General features: G+C 36.0%; 1 protein-coding gene across 1 annotated transcript in view; it reads right to left on the reverse strand.

Moving 5' to 3' along the window:
* Positions 1 to 8,206: 8,206 nt before the first annotated feature.
* PTCHD3 (patched domain containing 3) overlaps positions 8,207 to 15,529 on the reverse strand; it is a 31,056-nt gene continuing 23,733 nt past the window's right edge. The window contains exons 5-6 of the mRNA XM_029955568.1: positions 12,407 to 12,552; positions 8,207 to 9,917 (exon numbers count right to left, since the gene is read on the reverse strand). Coding sequence (XP_029811428.1) covers positions 9,904 to 9,917; positions 12,407 to 12,552 — 160 coding nt within the window. The 3' untranslated portion in view covers positions 8,207 to 9,903. The remainder of the gene's footprint in view (positions 9,918 to 12,406; positions 12,553 to 15,529) is intronic.

Raw genomic sequence — 15,529 nt, forward strand, 5'->3', positions numbered from 1 at the left:
GAAGCAACCTTAGACGGACTAAGGCTCAGTTATGGGGAGGTAAGGATGTTCTCAAGCACGGCAGCAGATTAGAAAGCGGCTACTGGATGGAACGCCTATCTCCACGCCACCAAATGGTTTCCTGGAGAAATTCTAAGGAAATCTGAGCTCCCACTCTGCTAGCGTCTGGATCCTGGCTTAGTTAGGGACCAAGGGGTTTGAACACAATTTTGCGGTGTGCCTGTCCCGTCAGGAGTTCAGTTAATCCAAGAAATACTTCTTAACGCTGCATAAAATGCATGGCTGTTTTACATACTCACAGTTTATTGGAGGAATTTGGCTTGTTCATAGGTGCACGTGCAGACACACACACACACACACACACACACACACACACACACACACACCCCCCAAATGAGTTCTATGTGGGAGTTTTTACCTGTCAGAGGATCATTCAGTAGCACAGTTCTCTTTTGTGAACTTGGTACACCTCATTTAGTTATTTTTATTCGCTAATTACATTACAAAAGTAATAGGTGTATACGCTCTCTTAGCAAAATGTTAGAATTACATAAAATGAAAAGTGGGTGTTCATTCTTACAAATCCTTTTCTGTGCATTGGCACATTTCAAAATATAGGCAAATGTATGTATTTCATAAATGTTACAAACTATTTGTGTATGCAAATTACATTTTCATCTAATGCATCTAAGGATCTTAACATATCAGTGCATATGAATATCTTTTTCTTTTCAACTGCTCTATAATTTTCCAGTGTATGAGTGAAACATAAGTTAATCAATCATAACCCTATTGGTAAGTCTGTGGGTTGTTTAGTCTTTTCTTTTATAACAACACTAAGTGAATGATGAATGTCTTTTATTCAGAGCACAAGAACTGTATCTGTAAGAGAATTTTTTAGAAGTGGATTTACTGGGCCAAAAGATATCCCTTTTTAAGTTCCTAGAGCTATTAATAAATTATTATTCTTAAAAATGTATTAATTTACACCCTCATAAGCAGTGCATGAGGTTTGTGTTTTGCTCTAGTTTATCACAGAATGTCAGTAAATTGCTCAGTTTGTGCCACTGGTATCTTATGTTGGTTTAATTTATTTATTTTTAAATGTTTATTTTGAGAGAGAGTGAGTAGGGGAGGGGCAGGGAGAGAGAGGTTGAGAGAAAATCCCTAGCAGGCTTCACACGGAGCCCAACATGGGGCTTGATCCCACAATGGTGAGATCATCACCTGAGCTGAAATCAAGAGTTATAAGCCTTCTGCACTGCAAAGGAAACAATAAAAAAAACTAATAGGCAACCAACAGAATGGGAAAAGATAGTGGTAAATGGCATATCAGATAAAGGGCTAGTATCCAAAATCTACAAGGAACTCACCAAACTACATAACCAAAAAAAAGAATAATCCAGTGAAGAAATGGGCAGAAGATCTGAATAGACACTTCTCCAAAGAGGACAGCCAGATGGCCAACAGGCACATGAAACGATGCTGAGCGTCACTCATCATCAGGGAAATTCAAATCAAAACCACACTGATATACCACCTCACACCGGTCAGAGTGGCTAAAATGAACAAATCAAGAGACTATAGATGCTGGCGAGGGTGTGGAGAGACGGGCAGCCTCCTACACTGTTGGTGGCCATGTAAACTGGTGCAGCCACTCTGGAAAACAGTATGGAGGTTCCTCAAAAAACTATCCATAGAACTCCCCTATGACTCAGCAATAGCACTGCTAGGGATATATCCAAAGGATACAGAAGGGCTAATGCATAGGAGCACATGTGCCCCAATGTTCATAGCAGCAATGTCAACAATAGCCAAAACATGGAAAGAGCCTAAATGTCCATCACCTGATGGTGGATCAAGAAGATGTGGTATATATACACAATGGAGTACTACATGGCCATGAGAAAGAATGAAATCTGGCCATTTGTAGCAAAGTGGATGGACCTTGAGGGTGTCATGCTGAGTGAAATAAGTCAGGCAGAGAAGGACAGATACCATATGTTTGCATTCATAGGTCTAACAGGAGAAGCCTGACAGAGGAGGGGAAGGGGGAAAGAGAGCTGGGGAGAGAGAGGGACACAAATCATGAGAGACTACTGAATACTGAAAACAAACCGAGGACTGAAAGGGGAGGGAGAGAAGGGAAGGAGGTGATTCATGGAGGGGGGCACTCGTGGGGAGAAGCACTGGGTGTTATATGGAAACCAATTTGACAATAAACTATTATAAAAAATAAAAAAATAAAATAAAATTAAAGAGTTAGAGGCTTACCCGACTAAGCCACCCAGGCTTCCCTGCTCGTTTTACTTTTCAATTATTGCTTAGAATCATCATATTCCCTGTTTGGGTGAACTATTCATCTTTTTATTTTTTTTAAGTATAGGCTTTGTTATTTATTTTTAAAAGTTTATTTTGTGAGAGAAAGAGAGAACAAGTGGGGAGGAGCAGAGAGAGGGAGACAGAGAATCCCAAGCAGGCTCCATGCCATTGGTGCAGTTGAGCTCTTGAACTGTGGGGTCATGACCTGGGTTTGGAACCAAAGAGTCAGACGCTTACCTGACTGACCCACCTGGGTGCTCCTGGGCGAACTATCACCTTATGTGTTTTTCTGGTTTACCTTTTGGATTCTTAGGTTTTTCTTCTTCATTTGTGGGAACCATTCATATATTAAGGAAGTGATCACTTTTACCTGTGGTTTGAGTCATGAGTTCTTCCCTCCACTCACTTATCCCTGCCAACTTGCTAGTTACCTTGGCATGTGTTTCCAGGTGAATTAACTAATGTTTTGGTTTTATGAGTTCTAAATTTTGTGTCATAATAGAAAGAATTTTCCCTTTCTTTGATTATAATTATGTGCTCCTTTAAAAAAATTAATCATCTGGAATTTCTTTGAGTGTATTTTTGTATAATGACATTGAGTGCTTGCTGTCAACCAAAACTTATGCTATCTTTCTGTGATAAGGAATGGCAGTTGAAACCTGGCTACCCAATTTGATGACTACATTTTCTAGTCCCTCTGACCTACATATATAGCCATGTAGACTGTAATCAACTACAGAATATAAGTGGAAGTGATGTGTGTCACCTATAGGTCAAGACTTTTAAGAGGCTCTCTGTTCCATCTGCTATCTAGACACGTGCAATGGAGGAGCCCATTTGAATTGCGACACCATATGTTGGCAGGAATCTGGGTCCCTGAACAATCATGATCAGGATAGCTAGTCACTGATGAGGAACATCTACTGTGACTGGTACATGAGTGAGAAATATACTTCCATTGGGATAAGCCACTGAAGTGTTGGTACCTATTATTAAAGTGGCTAGTATGGCTTTACCAAGAAGGCCTCCAGTGAAGAAATAGCTGTCCCTGACCACTCATGTCTGAGCACGCTTTATTTTATTCAGTGAGCACTCTGCCAACCTCCAGTGAAAGGGAAGTGTTAGTTACACAGCATTTGTAAAGGATCTGGAAGGGAGGTAGTTTATTAGTGGGTGACTTAGAGTTAATCGCATGTTAAAGTGAGAATTCTATTCATTGCACCTGTGTCATCCACATCACTAGACCAGACCATGTCAGAATCTGAAAGCAAAAAGCAGAGGTATATAAAACCAATCCAGGTTAATTTTAATTCATCTATTACTATCAATACTTCATCTAAAATGAGACCCAAATTTAAATTAGGTGGTATACCAGGACAACAGTGGAAAACCAGTTTTTGGCTGTAAGACATAGCATTAACAATCACATAGGCAAATTAATAATGATGTGTACTAAGCAAAATAGGCTTCATTTGTTAATATGAATGGATAACCAAAGATTACATCTGAGGAATACATGCAGAAGGAACAAGATGATAAAATACGTAAAGTAAAATATGTAAAGTAAGTGAAAAACAAATATCTGGTGATTAAGCTGAGGTTGAATTTAAAAATTTTCAAGCATGACAGTATGTTATTTTTCCTCTTAGCTGTCCAACATCAGCCAGATTTTACAAATGTTTGAAAAACTACTTTGAAAATAAGTCTAGTACCCTACAATTGTTTTGAACCAGTTTGTGAGTGAGTCCTCTATTTGTTCTTGTTGCAATTTGCTCAAAATTAGTTGTGAATCTTTAATTAAATGTTCAATGAAGGGAACGCCAAAGAAACTTAAACTTTTGAAGCCATTAGCAAATTAGAATGACTGAAAAAAAAGTGTGTGAATAGGAATCCATTGAATTTGTCACTATAAAAGTAAAGAAAGAAATGAAAAAATCAAACGAGGAAAGCTCAGTGTACCTGATTTAATTTTGCAATTTTATAATTGTGCTTTATAATTTCCTAACTTCGGAAAAGAATTTTTGATGATCTTCCATTTTGGGGATAAATTTACATTCTGTAATGAATGGAATGAAATTGAAAGACCTATTATTTTGCAACATCTCCAACTGGTTTGCCAAATATTCAAGATAATCAGAAATAGAATCTTATTTGATGAATTTTTTGTAATGAAATATTTTCAAAGAATGACAATCTCAATGAAATAAAAAGAACTGTAATGATGAACATATATTGACTGAAATTATCTAATATTTCCATACACAGAATTGTAATTAAAAACCTCCACATAGCAGAATTTTTCTGAGCTTACCAGGAAACTCACCATATGTAGAAAGACTATTTTTTTAAAATCAAATATAGGCTACAGAGAAACGTCTATAGAAGGTGTCAACAAATTCAAGTTTTAGTGATAAAATACAGACTTGAAGAACATTATAATTTTATGTACCAACTAAAAATAAAAAGAACATATTTGTAATTAGAGTCCCAGATGGAGAGGGGAGAGACAATGTGACAGAGAAACATTTGAAGAAATAAAGGCTAAAGTACTTTCAAATACGATGGAAAGTATCAAGCTACAGGTCTTAAAAGCTCAAGATACCCAAGAAGGTTGAATAGGAAAAACACCACACACAACCACATCATAGTCAAATTGCTGAAAACCAATAATAAAGGAAAAATCTTAAAAGCAGCTAGTGAAAAAAAGATATATTCCGTAGAGATGAACAATATAATAATAGAAGCTAAATGTTAAATCAAGAAGGGAATACAGTAACATTTTTTAAAGGGCTGGAGAAACTAAAATTGTATATCCAGTTAAAAATTATTTTAAAGAATTTTTAAAGAATTCTTTAAAAAAACTGAAGAGAAAGCAAAGGCATATTTGCTCCATGATCAAAGAAGAAATCACAAGAGAAATGGGAACTTATCTTGAAAGGAATGTTGAAAAACACTCATCATATAAAAATTTGTGGATACAGTTAAAATGGTAGTTACAAGGACATTTATAGTATTAAATGTTTTCTTAGAATAAAAATTTTAAATCAATTATTTAACTTACTACCTTAAAGAGCTGGAAAATTAAGAGAAAATTAGAGTAGAAAACAAGAAGAAAAGTGGGGTGCCTGCCTGGCTTAGCAGTTAGAGGGTGTAACTCTTGATCTTGGGATCATGAATTCAAGTGCAGCATCAGGCATGGAGCTTACTTAAAACAAACAAACAAAAAAAGCAAACTAGAAGGAACTAAGAGTGAAGTAGCAAAGAAGCCAATGAAGTAGCAAACAAAAATAATAGAGGAAATCAACAAAGCCAAAAGTTGGTTCTTGGAAAAATTTAATGAAATTGAGAATCCCTCTATCAAGAAGCAGAATGGGGGTGGGGCACCTGAATAGCTAGGTCGATTGAGCATCCTGATTTTGGCTCAGGTCATGATCCTGGGGTCATGGGATCAAGCCCCACTTGGGGTTCTGTGTTGAGCACAGAGTGTGGAGCCTGCTTAGAAATGTCTCTCTTTTTCCCTCTGCCCCTCTCCCCTACTTGCACCCTCTCTCTAAAAATAAAAATAATAAAAGAAATAGAAGGGATATAATACAAATTACCAGTATCAAGAGTTACACAGGGGACATCACTAGAGACATTAAAATAATAATAAGAAAATAATCACTTGGCCACATAACCAAAAGGGGTCATTAAAACATACCAAAAGTCATTCAAGAAGAAAACATTTGAATGCCCTTATATTTGTTAAAGAAAGTAAATTTTATTTTATTTATTTATTAACAAAATTTTAAGTGTTTTGTTTATTTTTGAGAGAGAAGGAAAGAGCAAGAGACAGAGCATAAGTGAAGCAGGGGCAGAGAGAAAGGGAGACACAGAATCTGAAACTAGACTTCAGGCTCCTACTTGTCAGCACAGAGTCCCACACAGGGCTCCAACTCACAAACCATGAGATCATGACCTGAACCAAAGTCAAGATGCTTAACCGGCTGCCACCCAGGCACCCCAAAGAAAGTAAATTTTAAATAAGAAGCTTTTCTAGGAAAGCTCTGTGCCCAGATGATTTCACTGGTGAATTCTACTAAATATGTAAGTAAGAAATTGTATCAATCATATGTCATATATTTCAGAAAATAGAATATTTTCCAGCTTATTTCCTAAGGGCACCCTAATTCTGATATCAAAACCTGAGGAAGACATTACAAGAAAAGGGAATTGTAGACCCCTGTCCCTCATGACTTTAGGAACAAATATCATTGACAAAATATGAACAAAACAAAGGCAGCAATTTATGAAAATAATAATATGCCATGACCAAATGTAAGTCATCTTAGGAATGCAAAATGGTATAATATTAAAAGGTCATTCAACATAAATTACCTTGTTCACAGATTAAAATAAAAAATGACATGATAATCTTCATAGATGGGCAAAAATTATTTGACAAAATTCAATACCTCATGGTAAACATCTCAGCAATCTAGGAGTAGAAAGGACTTTCCTCAAACTGATAGAAACAGCTATGAAATACTTTGGGTAATCATCATATTTAATGATGAAATATCGAACATTTCCTATAGAGTTGGGAACAAGGCAGTAAGGTGTGCCTTTAGAATGTCTTCCCACATTTTACTGGATGTTTTAAGCAACTGCAGTAAGTAGGAATAAATGAAATGAAATGGTCTTTCTGTGACCCTTACATAATTGCACAGATAGAAACTACTACAGAAACTACAAAGATCCACACAAACTAATAAATGAATCTAATGAGGTTATACAATATAATGTAGGTATACCAAAATCCCTTATATTTTTATGTAGCAGTAAGAGCAAAATGAAAAAAGAATTTAAATTTATTTACAATGTCATAAAGATAGAAATATTTGGAAGTATGGAAAACAATTTGACAATAAAATATTATGGAAAAAAAAATAAACATTAAAAATTAAAAGGAAAAAAAAAAAAGAAATATTTGGAAGTAAATCTACCTAAATCTTTAAGATATTCCTGAGAGAAATTAAAGAACACATAAATAAATGGAGAGATAAACCATGTTCACAGATTAGAAGATTCCAAATCGCTAAGACACCTATTTTCCCCAAATTGATCTGTAGATTCACCATAACCCAATTGTGAACCCAGAAGTCTTCCTGATAAATTGACAAATGATGCTAAAACTAGTATCTAAATGGGAAGAACCTAGAAGAGCCAAAGCAATTTGGAAAAGAAGAAAAATCCTGGTTATACAACCAAATTTCAAGAATTAATATAAAGCTTCAGTAATCAAGGCACTGGTATTGGCTTTAGGATAGACAAACAGATCAATGCACAGAAACACAGCCACACACAAATCGTCAATTGATTCTTCGACAGAGGTGCCAAATTAATCCTATGCTGAAAATGTAGTCTTCTTACTAATGATGCTGGGACAACTGGATGGATAATTATTACGGGAACATAATGAACTTTTATCCACACTTCTCAACAAATATAGATCTATGGATCATGATTAAAACTATTAACTTTAAGAAGAAAACATGGATCGATTTTTTTTTTGTAATCTTGGAATAGGCAAAGACTTAGGACACAGAAAATTTAAAAAAGATAAATTGGATTTCAAAACTTTAAAAACGTCACTTTATCAAAATACACCATTAAGAAAATGCATACAGAGCCCCAGACTGAGAGGATTAATAAGAAGTTGTACTTTTACATAATAATGATATAGGAAGTACAATGAAAATAATATTCCATTTATATTATAATATAGAAAATACTTGAACTTCAGGCATAAACTTCTAACAATGAAACAAAAGGAAAAAATAACTAGAGAATTATACCTTATGCTTGATTGTACAGACTATAATAAAGATGACAACACTTCCTATATTAGTAAAGATATTTTAATGAAAGGCTAATTAATTTTTCTCAGGATATTTTAAATAACATTTTTAGATGGGATTTCCAAGCCAAGGAAACATACCTTTGTTTTTAGTTTATTGACTATTTCTAATAGTGTGTTTTTATCAGATGGGATTATGGCAATCAGGAATTCTATAATTTGATTTGTTACTGGATATTCAAACAAACCTTCAAAAAAAGGTTAAGAACACTGGAATAAAAATTAGGCCATGAGCAGCCCCAAATACCATAACAAGAAACATAATCTTAAAAAATGTCCTGAAGATGTATGCTTTAGCTGCAGATAAAACACACACCCCTATTACTGTTGAAACTGCACTTTGTAACACTGGGTAGCCTAGCAGAGACAATGCCTCAATTGTTTTTTCGTTTACTGAGGGCTTAGAACTGGAAACAAATGCATAAGAAATGTGTGCAGAAAAATCGAAAGAAAACCCTATACAAATAACAAGATTAATCATGGATATGGAATCAAGATTGACATTCCAGAATGCCATGAAACCCGTTACTCCCACAATCACAGAAGCAATAGCAAAAGTTACCCACAAGGAACACAGTGGATGAGGAATTAACAATAAGGAAACAATAAACATAGCCGAGGACGCAACAATGACATTTCGAACAGTGTTTTCTAATATCACAGTGTACTGATCAAAATATATGAATGCCTGGTTGTACACCATTAGGGGAATTTCACACTTCTCAGCTATGCCTCGTAACTGGAATAACATCATCTTCTTATTGGTTGAAGAAGAAATGCCCCTGGTCTGAATGAAGCCCCGGGAAGCAATGATTTCATGTGAAGATGAAATATTAATATCATACATAAAAAGTGGAAATTTTGTTTAAAAATTGGGCAAACTGTTTATAAAAGTATTCTTATCATTTACATCTTGCCCGCTATTTTCCATATATTGCAAATACTCTTGTAACCAAAACTCTGTAACATTTTTATCTACATAGACACTGTTTTCCAAATCTGCCAGACATTTTTCCAGTTTTTGCCTAGCATATTTATCCCAATAGTCAAGAGTTTCAGTAACAATAACCATAACCCTGGGACCATAATCTGATAAATATTCTTCTTCTACATTAAAATATGGCGTGATGTAGGAATCATCACTTGCCAAATTTCGAAGGTCTAACCCTTCCTGCACTTGGAAACACCCATATATACTACTTACGATGTACAAAATGTATAAAAGCACTACAAAAAACTTAGACTCAGTGCTTGTGAGAAAAGGGCCAAAATAGTCTCTGAAGAACAAATTCATTGGATGGACATCAGTTTCTTGTTCTTCTGGGAGAGAATCACATGGGAGACAGCAGTACTTTTTAAATGAGGAACACTTTTGGTCAGGAGTTGCTGGTTTTTTCAACCAGCGTAGACAGACTACTTCTCTTTTACCATCCAGGGCCATAAATGCTCCAAAACAGGTGATGTTATAAAAATAACAAAAGAGCAGGGTTGTTCCTGTATAGATGCATAAGTATTGTACGGACCTGAAAGAGGTCATAATCCCTGTATAGAAGACCAGGACATTGGTGATAGAGGTGATTGTAATGGACACTGCCACTTTGGAATAGACACTGGACAGCCGCTGTTTTATGTTATCCATGAGGCTGGTCTTCTGCCAGGCAGAAATCATTATAAACATATCATCAACCCCCAACACCTGTTTAAGAAAAAACAAGGAAACAATCTTCATACATATTAATATCTATTGAAAATTAAACACATAAATTCAAACCATCTTCTTTGTCCATCTCTGAGGTCTTATTTATCTTGCCCAACCTGGGCTTTGATACTACTATTTTCTCTGGTTGCCCTCTGAATCCACAAGGGAATCCACCCCTTCCTCTGTAATAACTCTGTGCTTTATTCGTACTCCTATTATTTGTACATAGCACAGGATACTCTACATCTGGTCTTCATTTAGGGTGTTTTAATAATGAGTCAGGAAAACTGTTGCAGGTGTTGGTCGAAGCAGCATTAGCCTTGTATCTTTGATTCTACTGGATTACTTGAAAGATCATTTTCTCTCATAAGCCATTTTACATGAATGTACAAACACACGAAGCCAACACTGTGTTGCTTAAAATATAAACTGGACTTATCTGTTTCACAGTTAGCATCTAACTATCAATATGGTATGATTTGAGAGGTACCACACAGTTTATACACCCAACACCACACACACACACACACACACACACACAAATATCGTTTTCCTGCTAGCCTGTTTTTGAAACCCAGAATGTTGTTATTGAAACTTAACTTACACAAGTTAAGGGATTGCTATTAAAATGCAAGTACTCTTGAGATCAGAAATATGCACCAAAGTAAATCTTAATTCCTTACATATTAATGACTACTAGGTAATTATTTCTTCTCCACAAGGATGTTTCATGACTAGTTTGGAATTAAGAACATTTGAGGACTTAGAAATCATTACTAAAGAGTGGGAAAAAAGGACTAGAAAGAAGACAGGGGATTAGTATGGACAGCATGAGCATGTTGCAGATCAATTTCACCTCTCTCAAGACTTCTACTAGAGTTGACACTACTTTCACTTATGTATACCTTTGTTTCCATATATATTGATATAAATTTAATAAAACAAATAAGTAAATAAATAAACTGGAATAAAATGTTGATTTTAATTTCAATTTGGGGGGATCTTATACATGGATTACATGGGAGTGTACAGGGAATTACAACTTTGCCTCTGATGTTCTACGGGTATGATCAAGAAGGTAGAAGGATTTAAATTGACACAAGTCTATACAGTCTGTCATAAACTGTATCCTGACATCCCATGACTACCAGCTTGAAGGATTTCACTTGTACTTAGCTGGACAAAAGGGAAGAATTGGAAGTACTAGGACCAAGAATGAACTCTTGATATTTATTAGGTATTTAGAAACTAGCTTTATGATTTATAGAAACTTATTCAGAAACTTTCTTTGCACACTTCTTGCTTGAGTTGCTTAGAATACACACACACACAGATTCCTATGTACACACAGACTATCCAATACTGGTTTATATTAAATGAATTATATACACACTTTAACTATACTTTTTTATGGCTGTGGGGAATACTGAGTGACTAAGCATTGGTGTGTATGAGGTAGGTGTGTCCTAAAGAGTTAGCGTAATAAAGTTGACATCCAGCACACAGTTCATACACTGTCTCCCCCAGAAAAGCAAATACTACTTTTCCAAGTTCTTTACTTTCTAAAACATAAACACCCTTGTTTTTTCATGCTTATTATAAAATAAATTCTGAAAGTGCAGGAAAATGCAAAGAAGAAATGTAAACAACAGTAATTCTACCCTGCATTTTTATGTATATCCATCCAGAATTTGCTCTACACAATTATGCACATGTAACTGTATCTCTCTATTTCAAACACCTGGTTTCATAGCCAGCATTTTTCATTTAACATTATATATCCACTTCCTTTTGAAGACTGAGTATGATTCAAAAATTTTAATATGCTGTGTTTGAGTTGACCAATCCTATGCTGATATGGGATTAGGTTTTCAAAACCTCCCTGTTCTATATAATGCTGAAATGAACATACTCATTCTGCTTTTTGAGCACTTGTCTAATTGTTAGGACAAATTTCTAGAAATGGAATTGGTAAGCCAAAGGTATTTGCTGTTTAATGTTTAAATGTTTTGATTTGCTGAAAAATTGGACTTAAATGTGTAACAATATACAATTTTCTCTCAGCAGAATGAGTATTCATTTATATACAATCTTCCTCAAATCTCCAATCTTGCTAACATTTATTAATTTAATAAGAAGACAAAGTATCCCACTTTTTGTCTAATTTGCATCCATTCATTAATTGAGAAGTCAGATTATTTTCTCCCTCTATTTCCAGTGGTTTATATTTTGGAGTGTGTGTGTGTGTGTGTGTGTGTGTGTGTGTGTGTGTGTGAACTGCCTGTTCATGTCTCCTGTATGTGTTTTCCAATGGGGTACTAGATTTTTCCACCACTAAATACACATACTTCAGTTTGATTTTCTTCTTTCCTGTCACCTCATTTTGGATCTGTGGAGCCACCTAAATATAATTGTTTTGCTTAACCTAACATAAATTCCTTCCCCCCACATACACAATGTGTAGCCTCACATTTGGTTTTACTCACCCAGAATAAGAAATGGTGAATTTGCAACTATGATCACAAATGGCATCCCAACGTACAACATCAGGCCAAAGCCGCTCACCACTGCCAAGGCAGCAGAAATCACTCCAATGGCTGCAACCCACATTTTGTTTCGTACACAGTCACACCTGTACATTTGGAGGGAAAAATCATGGAATTTGTGGTAGTAGCTTCCACACTGAAATTCCATCAGTTTATAACATTCTCGACTTGGGTATCTGTTCAGAAAGCTCCTGGGCAATAATTCCCATACCTGTCTGCTGAAGACCTTTAATTCCCAGGCACTGTCCCAGACCAAGTGGGAAAAAGAGCAAAGTTGTGAATCTGTACCTTTACCAAACTTCCTGAGCAATTCTTCTGCAGCTAAGCACTAATCCACTTACTAGCAGTTCAGAACCATAACGATATACCAAACACTTCAGATGGTTAATTCTATGATCTTCAAAGGGTATAAATGGAACACAACAACAAAGGGAGGGCAAGCCCTAGCAGAGAAAGTACCCATATTCAGTGCTCTTTTCACCCACCCTTGACTCCAACTAGCCATAGATGCAATTCTAAACAGCTCTTGTATTTCAAAACCAGTTCTATATGTATTGTGGTTAACAAAATGTATGCAAGTCTCCTCCTAAAATGTTTTCAGGATTCTTATCTACTGGTGAGTTCTAGAAAAGTTGCTACTAATTGCAAAAGAATTAGAAGTGTAGTCCATTAAAAAAAAAAAAGAAAGTTTATTTATGGGGTGTCTGGGTGGCTCAGTCAGTCAAGCAACTGACTTGGCTTAGGTCATGATCTCATGGTTTATGGGTTTGAGCCCTGTGTTCGGCTCTGTGCTGATAGTTTGGAGCCTGGAGCCTGCTTTGGGTTCTTTGTCTCCCCCTCTCTCTGCACCTCTCCTGTTCATGCTCTCTCTCTCTCTCTGTCTCTCAAAAATAAATAAATGAACTTAAAAAAATGTTTCAACTATTTTTGAGAGAGAGAGCGCAAGTGGGGGAAAGGCAGAGAGAGAGAGAAGGGGGAGAGAGAGAGAGAGAGAGAGAGAGAGAACTAAGCAGGCTCCAAACTACCAGTGCAGAGACTGATGTGGGGCTTGACTCCAAGAACAATGAGACCATGACCTGAGCCAAAGTCAGACACTTAATCAATTGAGCCATCCAGGTGCCCCTGTAGTCCATTTTTGATCATTCAGAATGTGCCTTTTTCTTTGCTGAACCAACAGAAATGCGAATATACAGATAGCATTTTAAAGTATAGATTAGGCACTTTACCTACCCAATAACCACAATATTACATTTTAAAATATTCACAACCACCTCTGGTTTTATATTTTACATTTTTGTTAACTGCTTCAAAACAAATAACTGATACTTGTCTCTCAATATTTTTAGGAGGAGAGAGAAACTAACTTTGGATTGAAGACTAGAAGAGTCAACTATGGAAATGGAAGCACTGATTCTAATACAGCAACATGACCATGACCTTCAGGCAAGAGAAGAGTAAAATAGCTAAACTTTCTTATTCTGAAAAACAATTTCTACACCGTGGTTTTATTTCACTTTTTTTTTTTCCAACCCACCAGTGCTATGAGTTAAATTCAGGGCCCCAAACCAACCACATATGCAGAATTCCAGAGCAAAAGTAAATTGCTTTCTTAGACTAAAATTTGATTATAATGAATACTTTCTTAAAACAACAATATTGGTTTATAGCAGTTTAAAATAAGAAAGTAACAAAGATGAACTTTTAAATCAGAAAGATTAATGAATTACATATGACAGGTTTATTTCCATTCCCTCTTTCAAGTTTCTGGATTTTTTGTTGTAAATTTTTCAGAGAATGTAGGGGAGGGAGTGAAGTATATTATTTGCTGTAGTGACTTTATTTTGACTAGGTGCTGAGTTGACTTTGTCTAAATGATCTTTAATGTTCAATAGACAATGGAAGGAGATATTTGAAAATGGAATGCTGTAGGAGTTTGGTGAATACAGATATTTGCAGATATTCCAGTCCCCAAGAAGGATTTTTTAAAGTTTATTTATTTTGAGAGAGAGGGAGAGAGGGAGAGAGAGAGGGGGGGGGGGGAGGGAGGGAGGGAGAGGGAAAGGGGGGGGACTGATAGAGAAAGAGAGGGAGAGAATTGCAATCAGGCTCCATACTGTCAGTGCAGAGCCCAAAGTGGGGCTCAAACCCATGAACCATGAGATCATGACCTGAGCCAAAGTCTAGAGTCAGACACTTAACTGATAGAGCCACCCAGGTACCCCTGAGAAGGATTTTTTTAAGCAGTTTATCAGAATAACCTAGAAAAGTCTTAGAACTATAGATTTCCTGGAACCCAGCTATGTAGATCCTGATTCAGTAGGTTTGTAGTGAAGCTGCAGAATCTTAATGTCTAAAACTTTCCTCATATAATTCCAGTGCAGGAAGCAAGATGGCCAATCTTCTGAATTTTTTTATTTACTTGACACAGAAGGGCTAAAGTAGAAATTATTATTCTTAGGCAACAATCTATATGTTTGGTGAGAGATCCACATCTTCCTTGAAAGGTAATGATGTTTCTCATCAGTAAACAATAGTTTACAGTGTATCTGAGAAGGGAAATATTTTCCAGATTGTTTCAGATATTCATCTAATACTTGGCATAAATGTTGTCATTTCCAAAATGTCAGACAATTCTGAAAGAGTCTAGAAGGTCAATATATCACTACTTGCTGTAGAATAAGGTTCAAGTTAGAGCATAAACTTGAAAAAGTTTATTCATATGACTTCACAATAAGACAATAAATATGGAACCCTAAAATGTGTGCAAATAAGAGTTCTGTGGGAGAGAAATGCATGTGTGCAAAGAATAACCTTCATGTGTAAGTGTATATGAGTCGGGCAGGATGGGCAGTGTCTTAGGAACTGTCTAGGAGGCCCTGCCCAGACCAGACATAAGAGATTCTCAGTGATAACAGAGAGGTAGGAGTGGGAGAGGTCCAAGGAACTTACATACACACTCAAAGGAGAATTGGTTTTATTTTCAAGCCCAGAGAAGGCATGTATTGAACCGTCATGGGAATGGCTGTGCCTTAAGGATTTCCCTCCTCCCTTTCTTTTTCTCCT

This window comes from Suricata suricatta, chromosome 10, assembly GCF_006229205.1.
Source record: "Suricata suricatta isolate VVHF042 chromosome 10, meerkat_22Aug2017_6uvM2_HiC, whole genome shotgun sequence".
NCBI classification, from domain to species: domain Eukaryota; kingdom Metazoa; phylum Chordata; class Mammalia; order Carnivora; family Herpestidae; genus Suricata; species Suricata suricatta.